Raw genomic sequence first — 26,683 nt, 5'->3', positions numbered from 1 at the left:
GTTTGGATTCCATACTGTCTGGCTTGGATTTACATTATGAAATGCCTTAGCATTTCCCCAGATTGTTCGACCTCCTTGCCTTTCTGAAAACCTCATCCCTGTTGTGTTGTGGTGAGAGTCCTCTGAGCAGCAGGTAGACATCCTCAAAGTCACAGTGGCGGTAATAAGCATGTCAACATGATTCCACGTGAGGACGGTCACCTGAACCACCACCGTGAGCCCAGCTTAAGCGATGCTGGCTCCATCCATGCCTTTCCTTTAGCAAAAGCAGGGGTGCCTGGGTGGCTCAGTGGGTTAAGCCACTGCCTTTGGCTCAGGTCATGATCTCAGGGTCCTGGGATTGAGTCCCGCCTGAATCAGGCTCTCTGCTTGGTGGGGAGCCTGCTTCCCTCTCTCTCTCTCTGCCTGCCTCTCCATCTACTTGTGATCTCTGTCAAATAAATAAATGAAATCTTAAAAAAAAAAAAAAAAGCACAGCACATCTTGGCCACATATGTCAACATCTGATAGAGATCCAGAGGCTCCTTGAGGGTCCCCAGAAGAATTTCAAAGGGGCCATCAATCCCCTGTAATGATATGGAGAATTTTGTGAGTTATGTGCAGTTTTCTGGAATGAAGGCAAAATTCTTATAGTGGTCCATGCATCAAAAATACGAGTTAAGAACCAGCACATCTCCCCAGAAGAGGCATTAGTTTGGGAAGGAGTTGAGGATAAGACAGCCCTGGAGGTTGAAATGGTGCTTCAGTATCGCAAAGGAAGGTGGCAGGATAATCTCTTCGGCACCCCTTCTCCTGGATCACCCTCTTCTCCCTCCCCACCCATACCTGCGTTTTGCTGGTCTTCCCATGTGACCAGCCCACTTCCGTGGGCCTTGAACCTCCTCTGCTTGGGGAGGTTTCCCCATTCCCTGAAGTTTTGGGGGAGAGGGAGGCCAGCCCTGCCCCAAGCCTGAAAGTGTCATCCAGCTGTCTGTACTGGCTTTTCTTGTGTCTTCCTTTGTCTCCAGTGGCTATTGGAGAGGTTGAGATCGATTGAGGTCTTGAGGGCAAAGGAGGTAAGGAGGCCACTCAGCTTGAGTTTCATCCTGGCCAGCGTTTCTCAGAAGAGTTACATGCGGTCACGTGCCAGAAAAGGGCTTCAGCAGGGAATTAGTACCCAGGGGCTCCGCGGCTCCGTTCAAGGTACAGCTCCTAGTTCACCAGCCGTATTTCCTTTGTCATTCACTTCGCCTCTCAGTGCCTTAGTTTTCTTGTCTCTAACGTAAGAAATCCAACAATCTATTCCATAGGGCTGTAGAGAGGAGCACGTGTGATGAAATTGGTGCAGTGCCCGGCACAAAGTAAGCGTTGACTGTTCAAATGGTAGAACTGTGGTGATGATGATGATGAAGAAGGAGGAGGAGGAGGAGGAGGAGATGATGAGGAAGCAGGAGGGGAAAGAAGAGAAGTGGTAAAGAATTTTGCACATGGCGGACATACTGCTAATTTTCGGTAGCCAGATATCACATAGCAAGGTGGATGGTTGGACAGATGAACGGACGGATGGACGGGTGACTGGATCAATGGCTGGCTGGATGATGGATCGATGGACAGATGGCCACTCGGTCATCAGATGAATGTGGGAATATGGATCAAACAAGGTCAAACAGGTTTCTGTTCTTTTGCCTTGTAGGACTTCTGAGGTGCTTTACTATGCTTATAGGCATCACGAATTCCCAAGAGGGAGAGACAGCAAGCTGAATTTCTCCTGATTCTTTGGTCATGGGTTCTTTTTACAATGAAGGGTGTCATCAAGCTTCTGTCATGCAGAGCCCAGTGGGAGGTACCAGTCCGGGTGCTTAGTCACTAAGGAGAGAAGCATGCACACGGGACTCACGTGTTCAGCCAGTTCACAGAGAGTAGAGTATGTGCATGGGGTTTGGGCAGAAAGGCCCAGTGACGAGTCCTGGAGATTGTGCTATCTGGAGCGTTTCTGTGCCCGTCTCCTGCAGGGACCTGCAGCACAGACGCAGAAGATCCAGGGAGGGCACAAAGCAAAATCCAGGGGAGCAGCTGATAATCATCCCCCCACTCTGAGAATCCCCAGGGAGCATCTGTTTGCCTCAAGCAAGGTCAACAAATTCTCAAACCCAGTTGCCATTCATCCCAAGACAGGTCAGGGGTCGGTTCTTGAAGCATTGTTGATCTCAGCAGAGATGATGTGTGGGGTTGATATTCTTAGATTTGCTCATTCAGCCAGTCAGTCTGGCTTTCAGAGGAGAATCAGGTCAGGAAGCGCTTAATGAACTAAGAGGAGCCTGGTACTGCCTCTACCACTGGGGGTTCGCGTTTCTAATGATAATCGGCAGCCTCCTCACTTACAAGACCTACTGGAATTTTCTTTGTGCGTCTGCATAACCATTTTTGGAGGTAATAGGGTGACCCAGTGTCCCAGATTCAAAGGCAAGACATCATCCCCAGAAACCCTCACTTGAAATTGAAATTCTCATATTTTGGTTTCAACACTGAACCTTCTATGCACAGAAGCCACACGCACAGCCTTGTTAGCCCCTGTGTCTTAATTTCTGGTTTGAGTCATGGAAGAAGAAGATAAGCTCTTACACGAGAAGGCACAATGCAGGTTGCTTTTTTGAACACTATATTACTTAACCTCTTAGAGGTTAAAGGGAGAAAGGATTTTCATAATCCTGCTTTGGGGGAGGTCTGCTTTGAGCGGGTTTGATCCTCCAGATCAGCTATGGCTAATGCTACTACCACTGCCACAGCTACCAACACCCATTAAGTGAGTGTCTGCTGTGAGTCTGTCCCTCAGCTAAACACGTCGGCATGTTATTTTTTTTCAATTCTTAAACCACCTGAGTTCTGGTTATTATTGTAGGTAGAAACTAGGCTTTTCATATGGACAGTATGGCTCAGTGAGAGTTCTTAACTACTGTGATTTCGTGCTTTTGCAAGAGGGGAGCCACTGGGGCGATGAGAGTCAGACAGTGAGGGAATAGTAGTGTCTTGGTGAGACATAATGCTTAGGAGACACTTGTCATTCTTGTAAGAACATTCCAAGCATCAACTCATTTACACATATGAACCCAAACCAATCCATAAGAGGGGATGGGGATATAGCTTCTCTTCCCAGGATGTCCCTTTCCTAGTTGAACTTGTCCTCCACTGAGGATACAAATGAAGGAGCATCAGATCAGTGGCTTGACACATCCTGCCCACAGTTTGTGGAAGCTTTTCCTGTGGAAGATCTTGCCTCCCTGACATTTCAGTATCCCCTCTGGTGGGAACTCATCTGTCTGTCCCCAGCATCAGGACCATAAGCATTATGTAGCATCTCAGGGAATTTACCTTCGAGGTCTTTGCCAGGTAAAACCCTTCCCTGCTCTTCTCACCTGCACTGGATGGGGTTTGAATACATGTCTGGTGGTGAGTGGAGTTGATCAACATTGGTTCCAGCTGTTTCCCTAGCGTGGTCGCTCTTGATGATCTGGCAGATATTAGGGGCATGTGGAAGGGAACTCTGGCTCTTGGTAACTGATAAAGCACACATTTTGTAGTATAAACTCGGACAAGGGACACAACCTCTTTGAACCTCCATCTCAAGAAAACAAAATGATTGAGGTTGAGGTAGAAGAGCTAAAATGGATCTCACCTGGATGTGATCACTAGCCAGGTCTTTACTGTCCAGAGACAAATCACCACTGATTTGGGGCTTAGACAGGTAGGTCGTGAGTGCTGGAGAAGGTGGGGAGGCTGCCAGAGGAGCCCGCGTGTGCCTGCTTGATGAAGGAGGGCATGTCCCCTCAAAGGAGGGGACAGAAAGAAGTGGCTCCTGTTAACAGAGTCATCAGTGTGGGTACTGATGGGGTACAGAGAAGACAAACTTGACATGGCATAGAGATGATTAGAAAACAGTTTCACACAAGTACACTAAAGACCTACTGAGGGGGAAAAAACAAAATCAAAAAGGAAGCAAAACAAAACACACCAACCTTTCTGAACACCTTCCAAATGCTGGAACACACATGCTCAGCCATCCATCCTGTGGCAGCAACCTACCTGCAAGGAGTCTTGGATGTTGGGTCACTTCACCCCCGAGGAGACTAAGGCTCGGGACTGAGGATCTTATCCTAGGTCAGATGTTTGAAAGTGGGGCAGAACCCAATCTCTCCAAACTTTGAGACTCAGGCTTTTGCTACTTTGTCAGGATGTCCCCAGGGCCACTTGATGGCAAATGTAGAGAGATACAGGTAGCCCTCAGTTGTCAGGAGAGCCCTGCAACTCCTCACCCTGCCTCACATTTTCCCAACGCAGCCATTTAACCCGTCATTCTCCCAGGAAGCATTTTGGGAAACTTCGTTTGTCTAGTCACTGGCTGAGCAAGAAGGAATGGTGGGCTTCTTCATCTGAGCCAGTCTACCTTCCAGAGGAGTAGTCATACTTCACAGCATTCTTGTACCTTGCTATTGTGGTTCTAGAAGATAGGTGATAGTGTAGCTCATTCTGCCTCATGAGGAAGGCTTTGCAGAAGATGTAACATTTGATTAGGCCAGTGAGTTTGAATTGGACGAAAAGAAGGGAGGAAGGGACAGAGGGAGGCAGGGAGGGAGGAAGGAAGGAAGAAAGATGGAAGAATGAATAGTTCTGCGTAACAGACCAGATTGTACAGAGGCTTGGATTTATAAAAGTGTAGGGCAAAGGCAACTTGCTAGACTAATTTTTAGGGGGGGAAAAAAGTGATTTGTAGAAGTAAAGATGGTATGTCTTAGAGGATGAATCTGGAAAACTAAAGATAAAGAATATCATCTTCAAGATGAAGAATATCCTCTTGAGTAGAGCAGGAGAGTGTCTTTTCCCCCGACTTTGCCTGGAAATGGCGAGGTATGAGTGGTTCAATATTCTGCGTAGATCCATATGGTCAGATAAACACTGTCAATATCCGAAAGATAGGGAGCGCAATTAATATTGTCAGAAGAACACTGCTTTATGCCTTCTGTTTTGTTCTGTTTCAATGGTCGACAAGTAGCAACTGACATTTGGCCTCTTTTCAGGAAACAGGTAAAGAATGGTGGAGACAGTCTCACAGAGTCTGAATTTCCTGAGCTATGGAGGAGGCAGGTCCTTCCCAGACTTCAGGGATGGTTGGTACAAGGAAATGTGGCCCAAAGTTTCTAGATCTTCCAGGCTTTCAAGAGATTCTACTATAGACCTAAATTTTACACAAGACACTTCCATTTAAAAACATCACCTCTGTCTTACACAATGCAGACAAACCATCATCGTTGTCATCAGCCATCTTCCTCCTCCTCCTGTTCTCCGTCCTCCTCCTCAGACTGAATTTTGTCCACGAGGCTGAATCTGGCTCCGTTCACCAACAGAATGCATATGGCAGCCACCGGTCTTCTCCGAGTGCTGTCCTCCCCCAACCTCCAGCCAACACTTGCGTTACTTTTCTCTTTCCTTCCCCTATGTGAGCGTTTACACTTTGGGTGGCTGCCCCTCACAAAGGCTGGTGGTGAGCCACGTAATCCTCATGTTTGCTCTCAGATGTGGGAAGGAGATGTGGCGTCTGACCTCGGCAGAGGAACCACTTTAAGGAAGGGGAAGGAGAAAGCAGTCTCTGAGAAGGGAGTGTCATCGTGGAAGGTGGGGAAAGAACATAGAAGGTGAGGGGGGTTTTTTGTTGTTCTTTTTTATTTTTTCAGAAAGGTGGGTAAGACTGAACTGTCAAAACCTGGCTAAGACAAAGCAAAACAAAACGAAACGAAACAAAGTCTCCTGATGGAAATCCCTGACACAAGGGACGATCGACAGAATGGACACCAAGGAAGTGACAGAAAAATCAAGAAGTACGTGGGGAAGCAGAGGGCATCCAAAAAGGAGAATGTATTTGCTATCGTATTAAAGTCTGACTTCTAGAGCTTTAATTAAAATACATGCTCTCAATTAGGGATCAGCAAACCATGGCTGGTGAGCCAAACCTAGCCCATTACCCACTTTCACAACTCTCAAGCTCAGAATGGTTTTTATATTTTTTCAAGAAGGGGAAAAAAATGAAAGGAGGATCTCATGACAGGAAGAATCAGAGGAAATTCAAATTTCAGGGTTTTTTTTCTGTATTGTAACTGCTTTCATGGATCGGTAGCAGTTTTGAGTGGTTACAGCAGAGAACTAAGGTCCTAACACCTGAGCTATCAATGATTTGCCCATTTATAGAAACAAGTGTGCCCTCCTGTCTGGGATGGCCATCACCAATATTGACCCTTCGCTTGAATTCTGTGTTTCTAAGGTCTGCCTGTGTCTCCTTACCACGGCCTCCTCTATTCTCTACTTTATTCTTTTATGCTTACATATCAAAGTTCCTGCAAAAAAAAAACCGCATGAGTTTAATAAGACACACTAGACATTGAATAGCCGACCATTTAGCATGTGCCGTGCATTCTAGCCCGTGGTAAGGAGGGACATGCAGAAGGTGGTTGTCTGCCTTTTAACAGAGGAAGTGGATGAAAGAACAAAAGAATTGTCTGGTAATACTAGGTGCTTCCTGTTTGGAAAAGCAGAAGCTGTGTTCTGAAAAAGAGGTTTTGTTTAATGGCTGTCATTAAATTTTGTGTCTTATTATTTCATAATGTTTTTGAGATGGGCTTGGAAGAAGGATATATTCAATTCATACAGTTCCAAAAATAGAACTACTAGAGACGATACATGACAGTAATATATAGATAGACAGCCAGAGTCAAAGACAACATGAATATCGATAGTTAGGATGGGAGGTGGTGAGGACAAGAAGACAAGAACAGAAATATGCAGGCAGTAAAAGCCAACACAATGGGCAGAGTTGAACTTCTTATTTGGTTTTGAGCTTCCTAGCAGTCAAAATGAAAAGGGTCACAAAACAGTTAGCCCTTATCTTAAGAGACAGGAGGAAATGGTTACTCATTACTCACGATCAGCAAAAACTTCTGTATCATGGAGTTCTTTAAAAGAAAACAGAGGGGTGCCTGGGTGGCTCAGTCTGTTAAGCCTCTGCCTTCGGCTCACATCATGATTTCGGGGTCCTGGGATTGAGCCCCACACCGGGCTCCTTGCTCGGCAGTGAGACTGCATCCTCTGTTGCCCTTCACCCAGCTTTTCTTGCTTTCTTTCTCGCTCTCTCACTCTTGCTCTCTCTCAAATATGTACATAAAATCTTAAGAAGAAAGGAAGGAAGGAAAGAAAGAAAGAGAGAGAAAGAAAGGAAGGAAGGAAGGAAGGGAGGAAAGAAAGAAAGAAAGAAAGAAAGAAAGAAAGAAAGAAAGAAAGAGAAAATGCCTTCTGCAAAGGGTATAGCTATATATCTCTACGCCCATGTGCAATATATTTCTCATTTTTCTCCAAACTCCTCAGGTTCTTTAACCAAAACAATAGATACAGTAATAAATATGATGATCCTTTGTATTTATGTAACTGAAGTTTCCAAAACACTCCCAGAATTATGCCCTTTGAGCAGTCTTGGTGAAGGGTAAGTGGATATCATTACCTCTGTTCTAGTTTAGGAAACCAAGGATCTAAATGTGTAAGTTTCTAGCCTGAGTGACCAGATTATTTCCTGCTTCCTCCTCCAACAGTCCTTCCATTTTATAACCCCGAAGAGACATAAATCAATCTGACCCAGCCCTTACCAAAGTAATGAATAGCTGTCCCATCCCGGGAAGCTGTCTCATGGAGATGCCTCTGTCCTCCCTGGTAACTTCTCAGAAGCACAGTGTTGAAAGTCAGAGTCAAAAGCTAAAGTTAGAAACAGTATCAGGCTGTTAAGTAAGAGGGGTCAACTTGCAGCTGTTACTGGAGCTTTCTGAATTGTAACAGTGTGGCCACTTTGATACACGAGAATCAATTACAGAGAAATCTTGTCAAGATGGCCAAAATTCAGCCTTAAATAATTGAATTCTCTGCCAAACGCTGTCCACTGTTGTTATCTAGAAATGTAATTATGCAGCTAAATCAAGCAACTAAAATTAGTGTAGTGTAAAAACACCTTGGCTATCTGAAAGTGGAGGAATTGACATTTGGATTTAGAAAAAGCCAATAGTTGAATATGTTTTGTGGTGTCTGAAGCTCTCCGAGTTTCTACAAAATCTATATCTTATGTCCTGCTTAGAGTTAGAGGTGGAATGTGGTAAGCGGATGTTCGGTTTGAAGGTGATTTCCTATGATCCCTGGGCCTTCAGCTTTAGCTGGGCGGACTTGCTTTGTCTGTTTCACGTCCTTGATTTTAAAATCAGGGAGCGCTCCAGCAGCCCATGTGCCTTCTTGCTGTGGGAGTGACGATTTGCATGTATCTGCACCTTCGATCTGAAGCCAGAGATGTGTCCATACCGACTGTCAGGAGAACAGGGAAGACGGGATGAGAATGGCCGACAGCCTCCAGCATCGCACCAGGGGCTTTGTCACACAACCCAATGAGTAGGGTCTCTCATGACTCAGTCTCCCAGATGAGGAAACCGAGACTCAGACACTCCAACTGTGAGCAAACTATTCGACCAGGCCGAGCCCCCTTTCCCATGTGTTGCCCGGAACAGATAATACATAGTTCAGAGAGTTGCGGGAATAAATGACTTAGCCCGTGTAAATAACTTAGTTCATTCTCTGTGCATAGCGCACTCTGCAAATGTTAGCTGGTGTGATTATTGTATTATTTGCACAGATTGCCCCTTTAAAATTAAAACCAGAGGGAGGGAGAGAAGCACAAACTAGACCGCCACCTTAGCTTCTGTTTGATCAGTACCAAAGGCTGCCCGCATTTAACCTACTTGAGTTTTAAGTGGCAACTGATAATCATATCAATTTACATTCTCAATTTTTCTGGCTAAAAATCCCATGCAGACTCTGCCCCTTGCCTTTTGCCCCAATTCTTTAGGAAGAACCCAAACCCGATAGCCCCACTGCCTCTCTCTCTCTCTGTCATTTGGTCTCTCTCTCCCTCTCACTCTCTCTGAGAACTAAATTAATGAAGAGTATTTGGTTAGTCATGTTAGGCAAGCCGTTCCCAAAATAGCACCTTCCATTTTGGTAGCTTCAACGCTGCAGCTGCTGTGTCTCTTCTTCGTCTGGGAAGAAAACTTTCACATTAAGAGTTGCTGATGCGGATTTTCTTTCTTTCCCCTCTCCGCGTTGATGAGTGCTTGGCTCCTGACAGAAGCGATTTGGCTCTCCGCTTTGTAGTTCGGAAGAAGTTGGGTCTATAGATTTTCCCCTAACTCTCCATTGATGTGTTGAGCTTCAGAGGGAATAACACCTTCACGTAAAGCATGTTGCCTTCTCAAGGAGTCCTCCTGCATCCCTATGGCGTGCCTATGATTGTTCCAGCAGCCCCCTACTTCCCCGGACTGATCCAGGTAATTCAAGGCCACTGCCAGCAAGCAACTTAACTCCAGAGCGCTCAGAGTAATAATTGGAATTTTTATGGTTGAGAAAGCAAACACTTTTAATACAGGAAAAAGCCCTCGTGTAGTCAGTGGGAAGACAGTAGGAAATCAAAAAGATGGATCACCCTAATCTGGCTATTGACATCTCTCATGGCTGAATAAATGGTGTAGTTGAGCTATATTTGCTTGTATTGATCTGGGCGCTGTTTAACATTCATGCCTTTGCTTCAGGAGGGTTGACCACGGGGCAAAGGATTTGCTCTCCTTCCCGGCTTTCTGAGGGACTCGGTCTCCCAGAGCTGATCATGAGGCAGAGTAACTTATCATGAGGTGACTTGGTTAAGAGCTTTAACCCGGAAAATAGAAGGAGCATGAAATATGCATTAATTCCTGTGTTTGCCTTCGTGTGGGTTGTCTATTTTCATAGAACCCCCCCCCTCCACTCCCCGCCCCGCTGCCGACCTGGGTTGAGGGGTGGCATTGAGGCAAAAGGGAACACTCTGTTGATGGTTTATTTATGAAGTTCAGAGATTATTCTAAGAATCCCTTACCAGCTGTTTACATCTTAATGATGGCAAGAAAGTGAAGAATTGAGATGTGCGTTGGTTTGACTTTTAAGGCTATTAATTCTGTGCAGGGAGAACCATCTACCAATAACAGACTTGGGACATCCCCCCCCCCCGCCCCCACCATAAGTTTGTCTTTTTAAACAAGCATGGCTTCTGGGTGTATGTTTGACATTCTCTGTGCAAAGCTAACACCGAGTCAGGGACAGAGCCCGAACATGATGGGAAACCAGATGGTTAGGTGGTTGTCGTCTGCTTGTTATTTGGTTAAGAACAGCCATCCCTTTGTAATAAATCTGTGTTGCATTTCTACAGGAAAGGGAATTTAAGTGTCTTTTGTGTTCACTGTGCACTTTCACCTTTGTTCTTGCCCTCCACCCAACTATATTTTAAAATTCTGCAATATCCTAGTTTGTGAATGAACATTTCTGGGTAGGGTTCTGGTCAAACACATTTTTCCCCTTTTCCAAATGGCTTTTGTGAACTCTAAGAACTTTGGTGATTTGAGACGTGCACGGGGTGATTCTACATACTAACAGAACATTCTGTCCTCCTAGACTTAACTGCTGTTGCTCAGTTTGGAAACTCCTATATGGTGTGTGGGAAATAAGTGAGCCATCTAGAGAATGGGCCTTCACAACGTGGAAAGGGTTCCATCTTTACCAGTGTGGGCAGGTCCATGGGGCGCTCGTGGCGTCTGAAGCAGGACTCCAGAGCAGACTGGAAGGCCTTTTGCTTATACTGGAAACTTGGGGTGAAGGTCGGCTGTTGGGAGTTTTGTCAGCCCCTCTGCCGCCCCGTCCGATAAATAATTACAAGCAAATCGTGCCCTTCACTCTATGCTGATTGATGCTGAAATTGCTTTTGAAAGTTCTCATAAGTTCCTGTTATAGATTAAGTGCCGGTGTAGGAAAAATAGTGGCACCCACTGAAATGGGTGAATGTAATCAGGCTTAATGGACTTGAGAGCTTGTTGGGAATTAAATAACTATCGATTTGCTGGAATGTTGCTGTCATTACGAAATGCCACTCTGGACGTATTACCCCAATGATAGATGAGGAGGCGCACAGGGCAGCTGAGAAATTGGGGAGGCCCTATTTCTTCCTCCTTTGCAGAGGCTTTGAGAAACATATCCAGTTATTTTTGGAAGGAACAAGCGATTTTACTTGCAAATCTTAGCCCTATCCTACTTTGTTTTCCCAAGTGACACTTCTGGTAACTAGTTACCCATAAGTCAGGAGAGCAGTGCAGTCGGGACCCTCTAGACCAGCTGCTGTGACATATTCATCTCCTCTCCCGTTCCCCTGGAACACTGAAATGCTGTAGCTAGAAAGAGACGAGCTTCATCTGGTTTGCTGAGAGAACCTCTGTCATTTACCCATTGACATCAAGAAACTCAAATCACCCCACTGCAGTAACATTTTGCAAGGGGAGAGAATGCAACTCAAAGAGAAAAATTGTAACACGCGCACACACACACTCGCACTCACCTTTTTGCTGAGGCTTCTGACACCATTTGGCCTCTATCCCAATGGGCTATATAGTCTTGCTTACCAATTTCTTGACCTTGTATATTTTTGGGGGGTTTTTCTGTTTGTTTGTTTTTTAGTTTTTTTGTTTTTCTTTTGTTTTACCAACTTTTCAAGCAGGAGCTTTCCTGTAGGGGTGGAAGGTGCCACTCACACCTTAATAATGTCATCAGCAAGACCTGAAAGTGATCCAAAATAGTATGTGTACTCCATCATCAGTAGTAAGTTCCCTGTGACTGGACATGTACAAACAGAGCTGTAGTGGGCACTTGACAGTGTTGTTGGATCAGAGTTTGAGATTCCTCCCAAGGTCTTTCCAGCCTCAAGAGCCAACAATTCTGTGGCAGAAGAACTTCCATTTCATAATTCTTTCAAGTGCCGCTTTTTTTTTTTTTTTTTAATTCATGCTAACATTGCCCTACTTTGGTCCACTAAGGGGTAAAAAAAATAAGTAATTGACCAGACATCATAACAGGCGTTAGGGAAACATCACATTGTTTTTGACAAACCAAACCAAAACAAAAAAAACAAACCAAAACAGAGAGTGGAGTTGATTTTTACTCACCAGGGTCTTTTGTTCCAGAATTTATCACTGATCTTCCTCTGCTATCCCTTAGGAAAGCAAGAATGGTTACCATATTGGATATCCTGAACATTATCTCATTTTTTTTTTAAGATTTTACTTATTTATTTGACAGAGAGAGAGGTCACAAGTAGGCAGAGCAGCAGGCAGAGATAGAGGGAGAAGCAGGCTCCCCACTGAGCAGAGAACCTACTGCAGGGCTTGATCCCAGGACCCTGAGATCATGACCTGAGCCTAAGGCAGAGGCTTAACCCACTGAACCACCCAGGTTCCCCCCATCATCTCATTTCTAAATTTGTAAAATATATAGCAAGGTGGATAGTTTTTCCTTCTAGCCATGTAAATAATTCCAGAATGGCCATGTGGGATTGAGCTGAACAGTTTGGACAGTTTCAAGGGTCATGAGAAGCAGAAGAGAAGAAGAAAAAAGTAATATTACTGAGTGTGTTATATAAACAGTACTCCTTTCCCTTGGTATGGATCTCAATCTCGGACTCTCTGGTTAAAAAGAAACAATGTATGTTCCTATTGAACCTCTTTATTTACTTCTAAATGTTCAACAGTACCTTGAATGATCGATGAGCTGTCTGATCTGAGAACAAAGAAAGTCTGACAAGTCAATTGTCAGTCAGTCTTGAATCCAGAAGTTACCAAGATGGCTAATCCAAGCCATGGACCACAGCCGCACAAAACCAGGCAACTAAGAAAACAGTGGCTTTGTAAGTGATTAGTCTGTTTGTTTAGCATTTAGATCTAATGAGCCCTTGGCTCTAGGTTGTAAGTTCAGACTCACACCCCTCGCTGTAGATATCTGTCCAGAAAGTGTGCCCTTTGATGATACGTGGCTGACTCATTCTCCATACCGGGGCAAGTAATTCCCATCTCATCTCGGTATTACAGATAATGGATCAAAAGGCTATTTTCCTAGATGAAGGATGGAACAAACAGAGCCCCGTCTATCTCCCCACGCATTTGTTAATTTAGTTAGTCATTCACTGTTATACCAGACACCGCTCTGGATACGCAGGACACAAAACTGATAGTTATAGCTACTGACCTGTAGGTTCACAGCCTGTGGATGAGAGCACTAGATAAACACAAAGCTGATATTGCAATGAATGCTTTAGTGAAGAATGACAGGGAACAATTAATAAGTATTTGCCATGGTCCAGGTGTTCTGTTAAATACATAGGTATATTACTTTAATTTGCTCTTAAAAGCCTTCATGTTGGGTGCTATTGGCGCACCATCCCTTATCTGTAATTTTAAATTCCAAAAAGCTCTGAAAATCAGGGTTTTGTGGGGGGAAGAGTTTGGCACCCCAACTCATTTGGGAAGCAGACTTGACCTGAAATGATGTGTGGCTATTTATAGATTTTCTTTATCCCACTTAGTGTGAATATTCATATATTTTGCTACAGGGATATTTATGTGTTTGATTTCAGACCGTGCTGTCCCAGACCCTGCCGAGGGTGTTACATAATCAGTGTTTCCACTGAAATACCTTTCTGAAAAAAGGCAATTCCCCACGCCCCCCTATAAAAATTTGAATTTCAAAATACAGATGACCCCAAAGATTTCAGATGAAGAATCGCAGTCCTGCATTATGATGCCCTTTTTGCATATGAAGAACCTGAAGCTGACACTCTAGAAACTTAACTCGCCCAAGGTCGCAGGAATGTCAGTGACAGAGCTGAGATTTGGATCAGGTGTGTGGGGCCAGAGCCTTCCCTCTTCACCCGTCTACTGTTGAGGTGCACCCATGGGAATGCAGATGAAAACACAGGAGAGCGGGTAGGTGGATGTCTCTTAGAGGAGGGAAGTGGGTGGTTAAAAGGGAAAAGTGGCATTTGAGTTGAGCTGTAGAGCACCGGCAGGCATTCACAGGTTAGCTAAGGAGAATGCTCTTCCAAGCAGAGCAGAGCACCTGGGTGAATTCACGATGTTGGGGTGACACATCGAGACAGGCCTCAGGATCTTCCCCAAGCCACGGGCACTGTGGAATTGGACATTGTTTAAACCTAGGACTCAACAGTTCAAAGACATAGGATCAAAAGGGGCTGGGAGGAGTCTCAGAAATGAAATTTCCAAGTGCTCGACACCGGTATCGGCTCCGAAATACTCTTCTGTGAACCCAGCAGGTGAGAGTCCACTTTGCTGGATATGCGTCCCGACCACGCTTTGTCATTTTTTCTCCCCGAGACTGTAAGCTCTCTGGAGGCTCTAAGTTTTCTAACTTGAACTTCACAGAGTAGGCAGCGGCAGAGAAATGCTGATCAGTGCCTGTCTGATGGGGCCAGCCATGGTGTAAGCAAACCGTGCCCTCTGGGTTTCGAAGCAGAAATCAGCGTCATTGAATCTGGCGATGCAGCTTATGACAGATCTGCATACACATTTGTAGCAACGCCAGGCGTTACCGGAGCACTGGTTGTGACAGGGAACCAATAGAAGCTGTCCCCGCGGAAAGGTAGAGGAACAGAGAAGGAGCTTGCGGGTGGTGTGGCTACGTCTCTGGGTGGACCTAAAAGACGCACGCTTGTTTCGGTCTGTGGCGAGTGGAGCCATTTTCCGACGCTGCCCTCGCTGCCTTGCAGCGTTATCTACATGTTTGGAGAGTCTGCTGATCGGGAAAGAAATCCGAATGTACACCTGATATAAATGCTAGTGGTGTCATTTACTTTGAGGCCACTCCATCTCAGTCACTAAGTGACTTTTCTGTACTGCCAAAGAGACCATGTCAACAGCAGACTAAATTAAAGAGTCAGGGAGGTGGCAAGGAGAATTTGGAGTCAAACAGGTCCGGGTTGATGTATTGGCTCTGGCATTTACTAAGCGTGTGGCCTTGGGCTTGTCAATTAACCTCTCCAAGGCTGTTTGCTCAGCTATAGAATGAAAGCAGGAATACCTGTCTTGCAAGGTGGTTGCGAGCTTGAAGTGTGATTCATCTCCTGGTTCAGCAGTTATTTATTGAGCACCTACTGTATGTCAAGCTGTGAAGTAGGAGAGGGTAACGGGGCAGAATAGAAAACACACAAGACCCCCGTTCAACACAAAGCTTACATCCTGATACATAGGAAAGAAAGACGATAGATAGATATAGCTTTATATATATAATATATATAATATGTGCTATTACATATATATTATATACACATTATACATATAACATACATATAATATTGTATATAATATAAAATTATCTATAATATATATAATATACACATATATTATATGCATATATACACGTATGCATATATACATATAATATACATATGTATCTATAAAATATATATGATGCAATATTATATATTATATATAATAAATAATATTGTATATATCTATCTCAATAGAGATCTATATAATATATAATATATTATATATTATATACATATTTAGATAGAGATATCAGTGTAGATGTTTATTCTACGTTGTTCAAGAGGAAGAGAGAAAGTGAGAGAGAGAGGCATGATGAGTGTTTAGTCAGGGCCTTTTCATTTGTAAGCAACAAAAATCTAATTCACATTGCTTGTGCGTGGGGTGGGGAAAGGACACATCCAGCTGAATTCAACATATAGTTGAATTCAGAGGCTCCAACAAACCATGTCGTGTCTCTCCCCGAATCCACAGTGGTTGTCTTTTCCTGATCTTCATTTACAAGCACACCAAATCCAAGGGCAGCAAGAAGGGTCCCCAAGCAACCCCAGACTTACATCCTAACCCATCTTTGCTAGTCTCTTTCCCGGCGGTTCTTGCAGAAGTTTCACATAGCATTCTCCTTGGCTTGTTTTGTAAACCATTCCCACCCCCAAAGCAATCATCTTGACTCACGGCTCACATCGGAGCTGGAGGCCATAGTCCTCCCAGACTGAGCAGGAAGGGACTGGGAATAGAGCGGGGGGGGGGGGGCTGTTGGGGGTGAGGAGGGGAGGAGTCCTATTCTCAAAATAGGGTACTAGACCAGCACATACCTGGTTCTCATGATCAGCAGTACTAGCTGAAGCTATTACATGCCTCCAGGCATGTTTTTTTCTCCCCTGAACCCTGCATACACCATCTCCAGGGAAGGAAGTGTGGAATTCTGATCCTAATTATCCTCTTAGCCTGATGCCAGGGATCATACTCACCAGGCAGTTCACTGTTGTCTTCTCCATTAGTGATGCGATGGATCAGAATAGGATATGGCGATTTTACTCAGTGTTTTCCCACCTAAATTAATTACAGTACTTGTCTCCCACTAGTGTATGGTATGTTTAGAGCATTCCCACCATTTTCCAGGTGAGGACGCCAGGCATAGTCTAGGGCAGTAAAGAAACTCTGATAATGACATTCAGTAAAACCGTAACCAAAGCAGCATTGGGCTTCTCATGCAGCAACATCATTTCTCTTATATTAGCAATACATACATACATAAATATATAAAGAAAGAAAAACCCAAGCCTTCTAGTTAAGCTTGAAATAATGTGGACCGTCCGTCATTCCAAAGCACTTCGGAGATGCTGGTGACTTGCCCCATTCTGTTTTATAGAAACACGCTTTTTTTTTTTTTTTAAATTAAAAGATTAAAGGGACGCTGTCAGTCTCTTCTGATTAATATCAGTCCTATAAAAAGGATGTGTTTCTGCAGCAACCATCTGTCATTTTGATCATTTTAAAGCATGCTATATCAGCAAGTCTGCTTTTTATAATATGTTGGCATGGGACAAGCAGAGCTGGAGAGACTTGTGGATTTCACACTCCACTTTGCTGCTTTGGTGTTCAGCAATCTGAGCCTTTGATGGTGAAGCAGAGCCCCCTCCCTGTCTTTTAAAGGTTGTTTTGGGTAAGTGTTTTCCCCGGCTGATTTATGACAGAGATACTCACCCCTATTTATGTTTCTCTCACGTCTAAAGATAGTCCTATCACACATGCATCCCACCAGCACGCAAACAGCCAGCGTGTCCACTTGATTAACTGCGGAACCTTAAGAGGTGTCCACAAACATTGAACTCGGGACTCCATAGGTCTTTTCCTCTGGGCACATGGGACCATCGTCTGATGCGATGGCTAGTTCATAGCTTGAACCCTTTGGGTTGTAAGCCAGAGGAGAATCATGGTGATGTTTATTTATTCATCGTAATAATTATCTGTGGGTCATGGGTTCCGTGTCGGGTTCTCTTCTAAGCTCTGGAGACCTTGAGATGACTAGGATCCAGTCTCTGTCCTCGGAAGTAGCGTGCATGGCCACACCATTGACAGGAGAGTTAGAAGTTAAAAATAAGTGCTGGAAGGTAGAACTCTGTAGACTCTCAACCCCACTCACCCCATCTGGTATGGGCTCCTTACCACTCTCAGTAGCTTAATCAGTCAAGAGGAATTTTTCTACAGAACCAGGAAGATGGTTCCCTATAAGTAGTTTCTCCATCCCTCCCAAATGACAGGGTTTCTGGTACGTTCCTGGAGACAAAGGGAAGGTTTTTTTTTTTTTTTTTTTTTTGGTTTGTTTGCTTGCTTGTTTTTGTTTTTTTCTGAGGAAGAAGTATAATAGCAAGAACCGTACCTCTGAAGCAGTGGCTGGTTCTGTCTTGCCCCACCTTATAGCTGGCTCAGAGGTGTACAGTGAGTTCAGCATACGCGCTAGGAGAAGAAGGTGGACCTCCTCCCCCACCAGCTGCTGTGTTTCCTTCTGCTCTCTAATCTGCACTGGCTCCTAGAGGTGGGGAGGATTTGGAGGAGACAGTCAGCGGGTGCTTTCCAGGGCATTCTCACTGAGTGCTCTCTGAAGAGCTATTTCTTCTCATTTCATGAGGCAGTGCGGTTAAGGATTGAGATCAGAGAGTTGAGAGTGTAGGATTCAGACCAGGGGAACCTGAGTCTAGCCACAACCTTCTCCTGTTGAGTTTGGGCAAGTTGCTTGACCTCTCTGAGCCTCCACTTGCTTGTCTTGAAAACGGTCGTGATATGCCATATTCTCTACCTCCCAAAGTTGATGTCAGCAATAAAAGGGTGCAAAAATGGCCAGGGCCAAGGCTTTTGCACTGCAGCCACAATGCTATGGTAACATGTAATGCTATGAGGCAACATGACATAAGGCCATAGGTCTGGGCACGCCCCACCCAGACCAATCTGAGTAGGCATCTTGGCCCCTGTGTGATGTGGGACTTCACCTCTCTGAGCTCCCATTATCTCAACTTGACAGCGGGGGAGAGTCTCACTTCGGGAGGGAGCCCTGAAGACTTGATGAGATGATGTTTGCGGCACACAGAGAGCAACACCTGTTCCCTGCAGGCACTCTGGAAAGGTTGGCCAGCGTTGCTGCCGTCCTGGTTTTTCTCTCCATTTCCTGGGTTGTTGCAACTTCTTTTTCATATGAAGATACTCTAGATTTAGGGCCGAGTGAGCACATTTGTAGCTGTCTGTTCCCTCACTCCATGGAGATTCTCGGTAACCAGGGTCATGCCTTCTGGGGCAGCTGGACAGAGTAGGGTGCCATTGGGGGATGCTGGTGTGGAGGAGGGAGAAAGGGATTCGACATGCAGAGCCCATGGCCTTGGCTGGTATCAAACTCCTCCCCTTGCCATCCCCTGAGTCAATGGGTCTGGGGAGCTCGGGCTGCTGGTCACACACAAAGCAGGATGGACAGGTCTTACTCACATTGAATCTTTGCCCCAATCTTTGTCCACTGGTTCCAGTAGGACTTCTGGAGCTGGAATTGAAATTGGCTGAGAGGAGTAGACTTTGAAGGGGGAAAGAGAGGCCCGTCCCCTCCCCTCCATGTGGCCATAGACTTCTGGGGACAAACTATTTGGGACCACCCACACCCCTGTTCCATGCAGCTCTCTCGGCACACTGTGGGCGCTTAATAAATGTTAAATAATAAGAATAGCTCCCATCTGTCAGCACCCGGTGGCAGGGAGGAGTGTGAGTGCAAGACTGCCGACTGGCACCGGGCAGCTGGTCGGGAGCCTTCGGCAGAAACATGGCTCCAAGTCTCTTCGAGGACCTCCTCCAACTATGTGTTCTCCAGTCCAGTCCTGCCACTGATGGGAGCACAGGCGAGTTCATCAACAATGGACCCTAGATTGTCTTCATCAGAAGGGCAGGGCCCGGTGAACCATGTGCTTCACCAGCAATCCCGGGTTTCCTATGAGGGGCTGGACTTGGGAACTAGTGTTGCCCAACAACGCAGGGGCTTTGTTGAGGTTTAAAAGGGGCGGAGGATCTGCCCTCTGAACAGACGGTGTCATAAATTCAAGCTGCCATCATTTTCTTGGAGGACAGTGCCTACCGGGCTTTTTGCAGTTAGTTATAATAAAAACCACAGCAGCTGCTTGTTTTCAGGCATTGACGAGATGCCGGGAGGTGTGTGAGGCATTTCACCTATGGTATCTAAGCGAAGTGATGTGTTTGGGGAAAGGAAAAGCAGGCTAACGCGATGATGTAGGGGTTGGGCTCTGGACTGGATGCTTGGCTCATCTCCTGCCCCCACCCATGTGACCTTGGGCGTTGCTTACTATCTGTGTGACCTCAGACACGGTTGCTGCCCTCTTTCAGCAGCATTAACTTGGTTTGGTGGCATTTACGAAAGCATGTAAAGTTCATAGCACGGTGCCCAGCGTGTGGAAAGTACTCAGTAAGCATATTAGCAAGTTTATTTCCAAGTGCAGCTGCAACAGTGCCATGCATAACACCAGAGCTAACTATGTAACAGAGGCAGTAGTGAGTGTTCATACATATCTATATTTGTCTTCGTATATTGCGTATTGGCTAAGAGTGTGCACGCTTGAGCCAGACGGCTGGCTTAGAATCTCAGCTTTGCCTCCTTAGGAAGATCCTAAATCACTCCATGCTGTAGGTTTCTCATCTGTAAAATGAACATATTAAAAGCACCTAAATCTGGGCTTTAGTGTCCTCCTCCATGGCATGGGGATCACTACCCACGTTGCTTTTGGGGATCAGATGAGTTAATATTTGTAAGGTACTTATAATGGTACTTGGCATATCGTAAGGCTCAATGAGAATAGAGATAACACCGGGTGCCTGGGTGACTCAGTCTGTTAAGCATCTGACTCTTGATTTTGGCTCAGGTCATGATCTCAGAATGGTGAGACTGAGCCCCGCATCTGGCTCTAGCCTGCTTAGGATTCTCCCACATACCCCCAACCTTGCACGGCCAGGAGCACACGCTCTCTCGTGCTGTCTCTCAAAACAGATAGATGGATAGATAGATAGATTCTTTTTAAAAAGATGTTGTTTATTTATTTGAGAGAAAGAGTGAGCAAGAGAGAGAGCATGAGTTGTGGGGAGGGGCAGAGGGTGAGGGAGCAGCAGACTCCCCACTGAACTGGGAGCCCACCTTCAGGGCTTGACCTCAGGACCCAAGGATTAGGGCCAAAGCCGAAGGTAGATGCTTAACTGACTGAGCCACCCAGGTGCCCCTAAATAGCGGCTTAAAAAGAAAAAGAATAGAAATAAAAATAACATGAGGATTAGATAATATTACATAATATATGTGATATATGTAATAACATGCATTACATATAATACACATATAATATATAGTATGTGATTATCAGATATAATTATGTTTTATAATTATAATACACTATTACCTATAATTATATAATGATACATAAACACAATTATATGTAATATCATGTATCATGATCAATATCATGTAATATCATATATAATAATTGTCATATAATATGTGATTTATAATACATATGGTTATATGATCCTATGTAACATAAATAGTAGCAATACTATGTAATAGAGTCATGTTACATATTATAACATATATAACATATGGTTATATGGCCCTATGTAACATAGTCAAATAGTAGTAATATTTTTATGATTACTATATTATACTTACATGCTAATAATTACATTACTATATTTCTGTCGTTGCTACGGCTGCTGGTCACTCCATCAGATGTTTTCCATTGGGTGTTTCTACTGCTCCAAACCATCCTGGAGAGACTTATTTTCAAGGAAACAGAGGCCCAGGGAAGTAAAATAACCTGCCCTAGCTCTCAGGGCTTGGGAACGGCAGACTTGGGGATGCTCCCAAGGACCGCGCTGTGCTTTGTGGCTCCGACGCCTCCGCATGTCCTCCGCAGGGGAACAGCCTTGTCTCTTCCCCCTACAACCTATTCTGAGCGGAAGGCTAACAGGGTTTTGTGCCGCTGTCATTTCTGATCAGCTTTCCTCCCTCTGTCTCTCAGCCTTCTGTCAGGAGGTCTTGTTCCCCCGTGGAAGCCCGATTCCTCCGGGAGATCAAAACGGGAGGTGGGGCGGTGACAAACGGCAAGGAGGGGACTGCTGGGACATGGTCCTTGTGGCTTTGTTTACAAGACCTTCTCTTTGGTTATCAATGTCTAAACCTCCTGGAAATGCACTTTCTGTTTTCTCTTTAAACACAAATCAAGCAACGTTACCAACACACATTCTCTGTCAAACATGTCAGTTACTCCAGGGGCCGCGGACAGCTTGCAAGCGATGTCTTCTATTGTTACTGTGCTGGTGTGTTATTTCTCCCTTCAACAGCTCTGCATTTGTTCTGCTGAGAGGTGTAAACACCGAGGTGCCTGCTATCTGGGAGGTTTTGACAGAAAATGTGAAATTGACGTGGACCGTCCAATGACCGTCTTAATAAGGCGGCTCCCACGGCCTCATAGAGACTGGCTGTGCGGGCAGCCCTGTATTTGCCTGGAGCCTTTTCCAGGAATTTAGGTGGGGGCTTAAGGACTCTAATGAGCTAGGGCTTGTTTCACACCTGGCGTTTTGGCAGGTGGTTCCCACTGTGACTTAGCTGAGGGACTTGGTGCTGCCTGCCAGAGGGCCTTAAGATTTGTGTGGGGGTTGAGCAGATGTTGGATGCGTTCACCCATCATACAGAACGCCAGTCATCAGCTGCTGCGTCCTGTCCCTGTCTGCGTTGTAAGGGACCAGAGCTCCCACTTGCTGCCTGGTGATGGGGTAGCCTGGGGATGGATAAAAAGCTTTCCATTGCTGAGGGTAATGCAGACCATATGGAATTCTTATCTGTTCAAACAGTTGTGGGGTTTGGGTGCGCAATGCTGTCTGCGTGAGTATTTTCTTTAGTGTTTGGTTCTAGCTAGTGAGAGCTTCATGAAGGAACACTTTGTAGAGTTCCCTCCCGGGGACGGGTAAGGCGTGTGTCTGATGACGTCTCTGCTTCCCGGCTTTCCAGCTTCTGTACCTGCCGGCGTTAGTGCTAAACACCCCATCACAACCAAGCCCCCTACCTCCCTGGTGAGGTGACTCTTCCTCTGCGCCATCTTGCTTTACTCTGTGGGGGTCTCGCTGCTGACGCATCGTGGTATGTTTCAGTGTCCCGTGTGGCCCAGAAGCCCCTGTTTCATTCATGCCTTTGTGCTCAGATCTGCTCTGATAGCAAAGATAAGGTAAATTAAGAACTGTTTGGCTTTCTATGGGTTGAAAGATAATTTTGAATATCAAGAAACCAAGGATGATTTTTGAATGCGAGTGTTTTTGTTAAGATCCCCCTGGTCGAGGATCAGAACCCAATCCTGCCTAGTTGAACAAAAATTTAGTGATGGAAGTGTTTACATTTTTGTGGGTTTTGAGGTATAATGCATAAGCCATTGAATGCACAGAAGTTCTTGGATTCAAAAGGGGGGAAAAGAAATGAAACTCAATCCAAGGCACATAGAGGAGGTAGGGCAGGCCTAAAGACCTCAGCAGGCAGCATTGGTGGACCTCTTCAGGTAAGTGGTTCTCAGCCCTCTAGGGACATTTTTAGTTGTCACAATCGGAGGGTAGTTGCTGTTGGCACTCTTCAATGCATAGGGCAACCAGAATTATTCAGATTTCACCAGAATTATCTGGCTCAAAATGTCATTCTTGCTAAGATTCAGAAACCACAGTGACTCAGCTGCAAAGACCACTAGCCATTGTGTCTCCATTCAATTTCCCAGATTCCCAGGAAAGAATCTGATGGATCTAGCCTGGGGTACCGTTCAACTCGGAGTTAGTGAACTATGTCTCAGACCTGCCCCCCCACCCTCTGCCATGTACTTGGGACCCAGTTGGAGTCTTGTTGAACAGTCCTGGGAAGGAGGTCGGTTGAGGATTGCCATTAAACCAGAACTCATCCCAAGAGACAAGTCATAGGATGGTTTATTGATGGCCTTTGGTGGACTTCACCTGTGGCCAAAGTCCAGCCCAGCTAGTGCGTTTTACGTAGAGCTGTGCACCTGTAGGACAGTTGTCACACCTTAATACCAGTCTCAGCAAGCAGCTGATTTGTTTGGTCTTTGATTTAAGCTTATAGCTTCCTTCTTAGGCTCCTTTCCAACAGGCAATTCATTGAAAATAAGTGTTGCCAATTTTTCTAATTATAAAATGAATACAAGATTAATGCAAAATACATTTAATCAGAAAAGCACAAACAAATATGCACAAAAGGGCATGCGTACACACCCAGCACACAAACTGGAACCCAGTACCCAGAAATAGCCCCTTGGAATCACTGTACACTTCTCTCCATCTTCTTCCTGCACATGGATGTTTTTACACAAAAGTTCCCATACTCTCATCCTGTACATAAACATTTATGTCACTGCAGCCGGGTTTTTTGAAATAAAGAAACTTTTAAAAATAGAATCAACTAGTTTTTCAACTTATAAATATCCTTTCTGTTTGGAACACTGAGACTAAGGCGATAGCTTACAACAAAACATGCGGCTAATATCTTAAGTAAAAGGAGCATCGGAAAATTATAGCATTTGAGTCCGTGGAACAGGGAAGATGGGGGTGAAGGAGAGGAACCAACCACGTATCCCCGGGGATTAGAGGATCAAGAGAAGAGAGAGGCAGAGGTTGGCTGGCTCCAACCAGCTAAGTGTGTGGCTTCTGCTCTCAGCTTCCTCCAAAGTCCCATGCAGTGGGGACTCCAAAAGATACGCTTTCCTGTGAGGAAAAGAGAAACTCCATCCATCCATCAGGCATGGGTGCACATCCGACTCGTGAAACACCCAACTCCCCTTTAGAGATCTGGCCAAAGTTCATGCCCATTTTAGGACTAAAAACCAAGCTGCTCAAGAGATCCAGCTACCTTCCGGGCAGCCTTCTCGCAGAAGCAGAGACCAGGAGACAGAGCAGACTTGCTTTGTCAGCTCTCATCACTCCTGCCCAAGTATTTCTCTTGCAAACCAAATGCACGTCTCGGGCCCAAGATCAGTTTTCAATTTAAATGACTTCACTTTCTCTCTTAAAAACTAAATCCTTCTCCTAATTCCCTTAAGTCCTAAAAGTATAACATTTTCCCTTTATAGATTGGAGAAAGAAGTCCCGGAAGGGGCCTGCCCCGTGGCGTTAGGATGAGATGAGCCAGCCAGCCCTTGCCTGAGCGTGCGCAGAAAACGCAAAAGACCTTTTTTTTCAATCAGTAGCTTACCGGTTATTGTGCTTTTCTTTCCATCTGCATATCTGACCCTCACGATCAAAATGAGGGTGATGACAGGCCATGTGCATTGCGGAGGCCGAGGAGGGGACTTAGTCTGGAGATTCGGATGTCTCTAGATTGGTTTCCATATGCATCAAAAATTTAGTAAATATTTACTGAGCGTTCAGCATGTGCCGGGCAATAGGTTTGCAGGGGTGAATAAAACCACTCAGATTTAATGGAGGAAAACAAGCAATATAACAGAACATCTGATGGCGTTACATACTATGAAAAAAATAAAACAGATTCCATGATAGTCACTAAGAGGGTTATTTGGGGTAGCTGAAGGACGGAAGGTGCAATGTTGAGCTCAGATCTGATGGACAGTAGGAGCCGACTATGTAACGTCCTGGTGTGGAGAAGAGTGTTCAGGCAAAGGGGGACACATGGAAGCCCTAAAGGCACATTTGGGACTAACAAAAATGGTCAGTATGACGGGGACATGGTGGACGACCGGGGAAGAGGTAGAACATGAAGTCAGATGTGCGGTCAGTCACCAGATCATCTCCGGTCTTCTTGGGCTTTGCAGGGAGGTAAGATTTCCATCTAAGACAGATGGAGAGCCACTGGGAAGCTTCAAGTAGAGGAACACCATGACCTGATTTTACATTTTTCAAAGATATCCTCCAGAAGCTACATGGTACTTGGTCTAGTGGTCTCTAGTGGGACAAGATGGGAAACAAGGAGGAGGGCTAGCATGCATTCAGTGGAAATTGCCAACACCAGGGTATCCATGCTTGGCGAAGCCACCATTTCTTGAATCTTTATCAACTAGAGAATTCTGGCCAGAAAGGAGGGACAGTTTCTGGTTGGGGGGGGCAGGGGCAGGTTGGAGCAGGAAATCACAAGGATTATGGAAAGAGAGTGAGAGGACACTGGGAATCATAGAAGTGTGTCTGTGTGCACGGGTCTGGTAACTTCTGTGGCTTCGGGGGACTGTAGCATGTGTGTTTAATTGTTAATGGCCCACAAATATGTCCAAGGGCTCCAAGCGAACCTGCCTGAGCATGGGGGATCCATCTTGGGCGCTTATGAAGTCTTGCCGTACCAAAGCTGCACACAGCATCTGGTGAGCCATGTGGTCCTGGATTGGATTTTCCATCACAGGACAGTTCTGTCTTAGGGCTGGCTGATTTTCCTCTTATTTTTGTCTTAGCAGAAGTAGGGAAGGCCCCCGGGGGCGAGCCATCTCACTTTTGTCATTTGTGACAACAGGAACAACCTCGGAGTCTGGATTCAGACAGACCTGAATTCTAGAATCAACCATCCCTCCTATTACAGTTGATCTTGAATAGATCATTCTAACCTCTCTGAGCCTCAGTTTACTCATGTAATACTCATGTGTACAGTAGAAGGAGAGGTTTGTGTATCAGAGAGCAGCAGCAAAGATTATTGTGTATGACTGGTAGATCCATTCTTCGGGTAATTCTTCAGACATTTATTGAGCACCTACTGTATGCAAGATACAATGGTAGACACTAATAGCACAGTGCGCAAGGAGTCAGATATGATCCCTTCCTCAGTGATCTCGTAGGAGACAGAGACAAAACCAAGAACGGAGCAGCTACAGCGACACATGAGTGGATGGATTCTCATTTTAGTAAGTGTCAAGAAGGAAATAATGCAGGAAGGAAGAAGGAATTACTCATGTTAAGGAAGATCCTGGTGCTCTGCCCTTAAGCTTCCATCCTACCCTGTCTTCAGATCCTTCTTCCCTCCACTCCTCTCTTCTGAGCTTCCTGGGTTTGTCTTGGAGACACCTGACACTGCGCCCATCCATGCCTGAAATACACATGTCCACAGAGAGCAGCTGATTTACTGTAGGGCAGGGGAATGTGCTTTTCCAGAGTTTAGAAGCCACCTGTTTCTGGGAGTGCCATGGAAACATACATTCTGTCACTTGATCTGGAGGTCCAGGCAGAGAATTTTCAGCTGTCAGCAGCTGTGTTTCCTAACTGCTGCTGAGAAGTTTCCAACCCCAGGAAAAAGTCCATCGTGACCCTCACCAGTGACTATGAGGCTACTCTCCAGAGCTGGTAAAGAAACAGGGGCTCCTGCAGAGTGATTCATGGGCATGGATTCTTAATTGGGGCACCTGGAAATTTCCCCTCAGAGTATATGTCAC

General features: G+C 45.3%; 1 protein-coding gene across 19 annotated transcripts in view; it reads left to right on the top strand.

Annotated features, from left to right (window-relative positions):
* The window catches only part of RBFOX1 (RNA binding fox-1 homolog 1), a 1,460,772-nt gene that overhangs the window by 1,114,593 nt on the left and 319,496 nt on the right, over positions 1-26,683 (top strand). Inside the window, exon 1 of one of the 19 annotated variants that reach the window (XM_032326744.1) lies at positions 9,052-9,377. The exons of 16 other annotated variants lie outside the window; for them this stretch is intronic. In XM_032326744.1, coding sequence (XP_032182635.1) covers positions 9,291-9,377 — 87 coding nt within the window. In that variant the 5' untranslated portion in view covers positions 9,052-9,290. Of the gene's footprint in view, positions 1-9,051; positions 9,378-26,683 lie in introns of those variants that run through there. 2 more of the 19 variants (XM_032326760.1, XM_032326755.1) reach the window with 2 other exon arrangements.

This window comes from Mustela erminea, chromosome 20 (genome assembly GCF_009829155.1).
Source record: "Mustela erminea isolate mMusErm1 chromosome 20, mMusErm1.Pri, whole genome shotgun sequence".
Lineage (NCBI taxonomy): Eukaryota > Metazoa > Chordata > Mammalia > Carnivora > Mustelidae > Mustela > Mustela erminea.
This window is presented reverse-complemented; position numbering and strand designations above follow the sequence as displayed.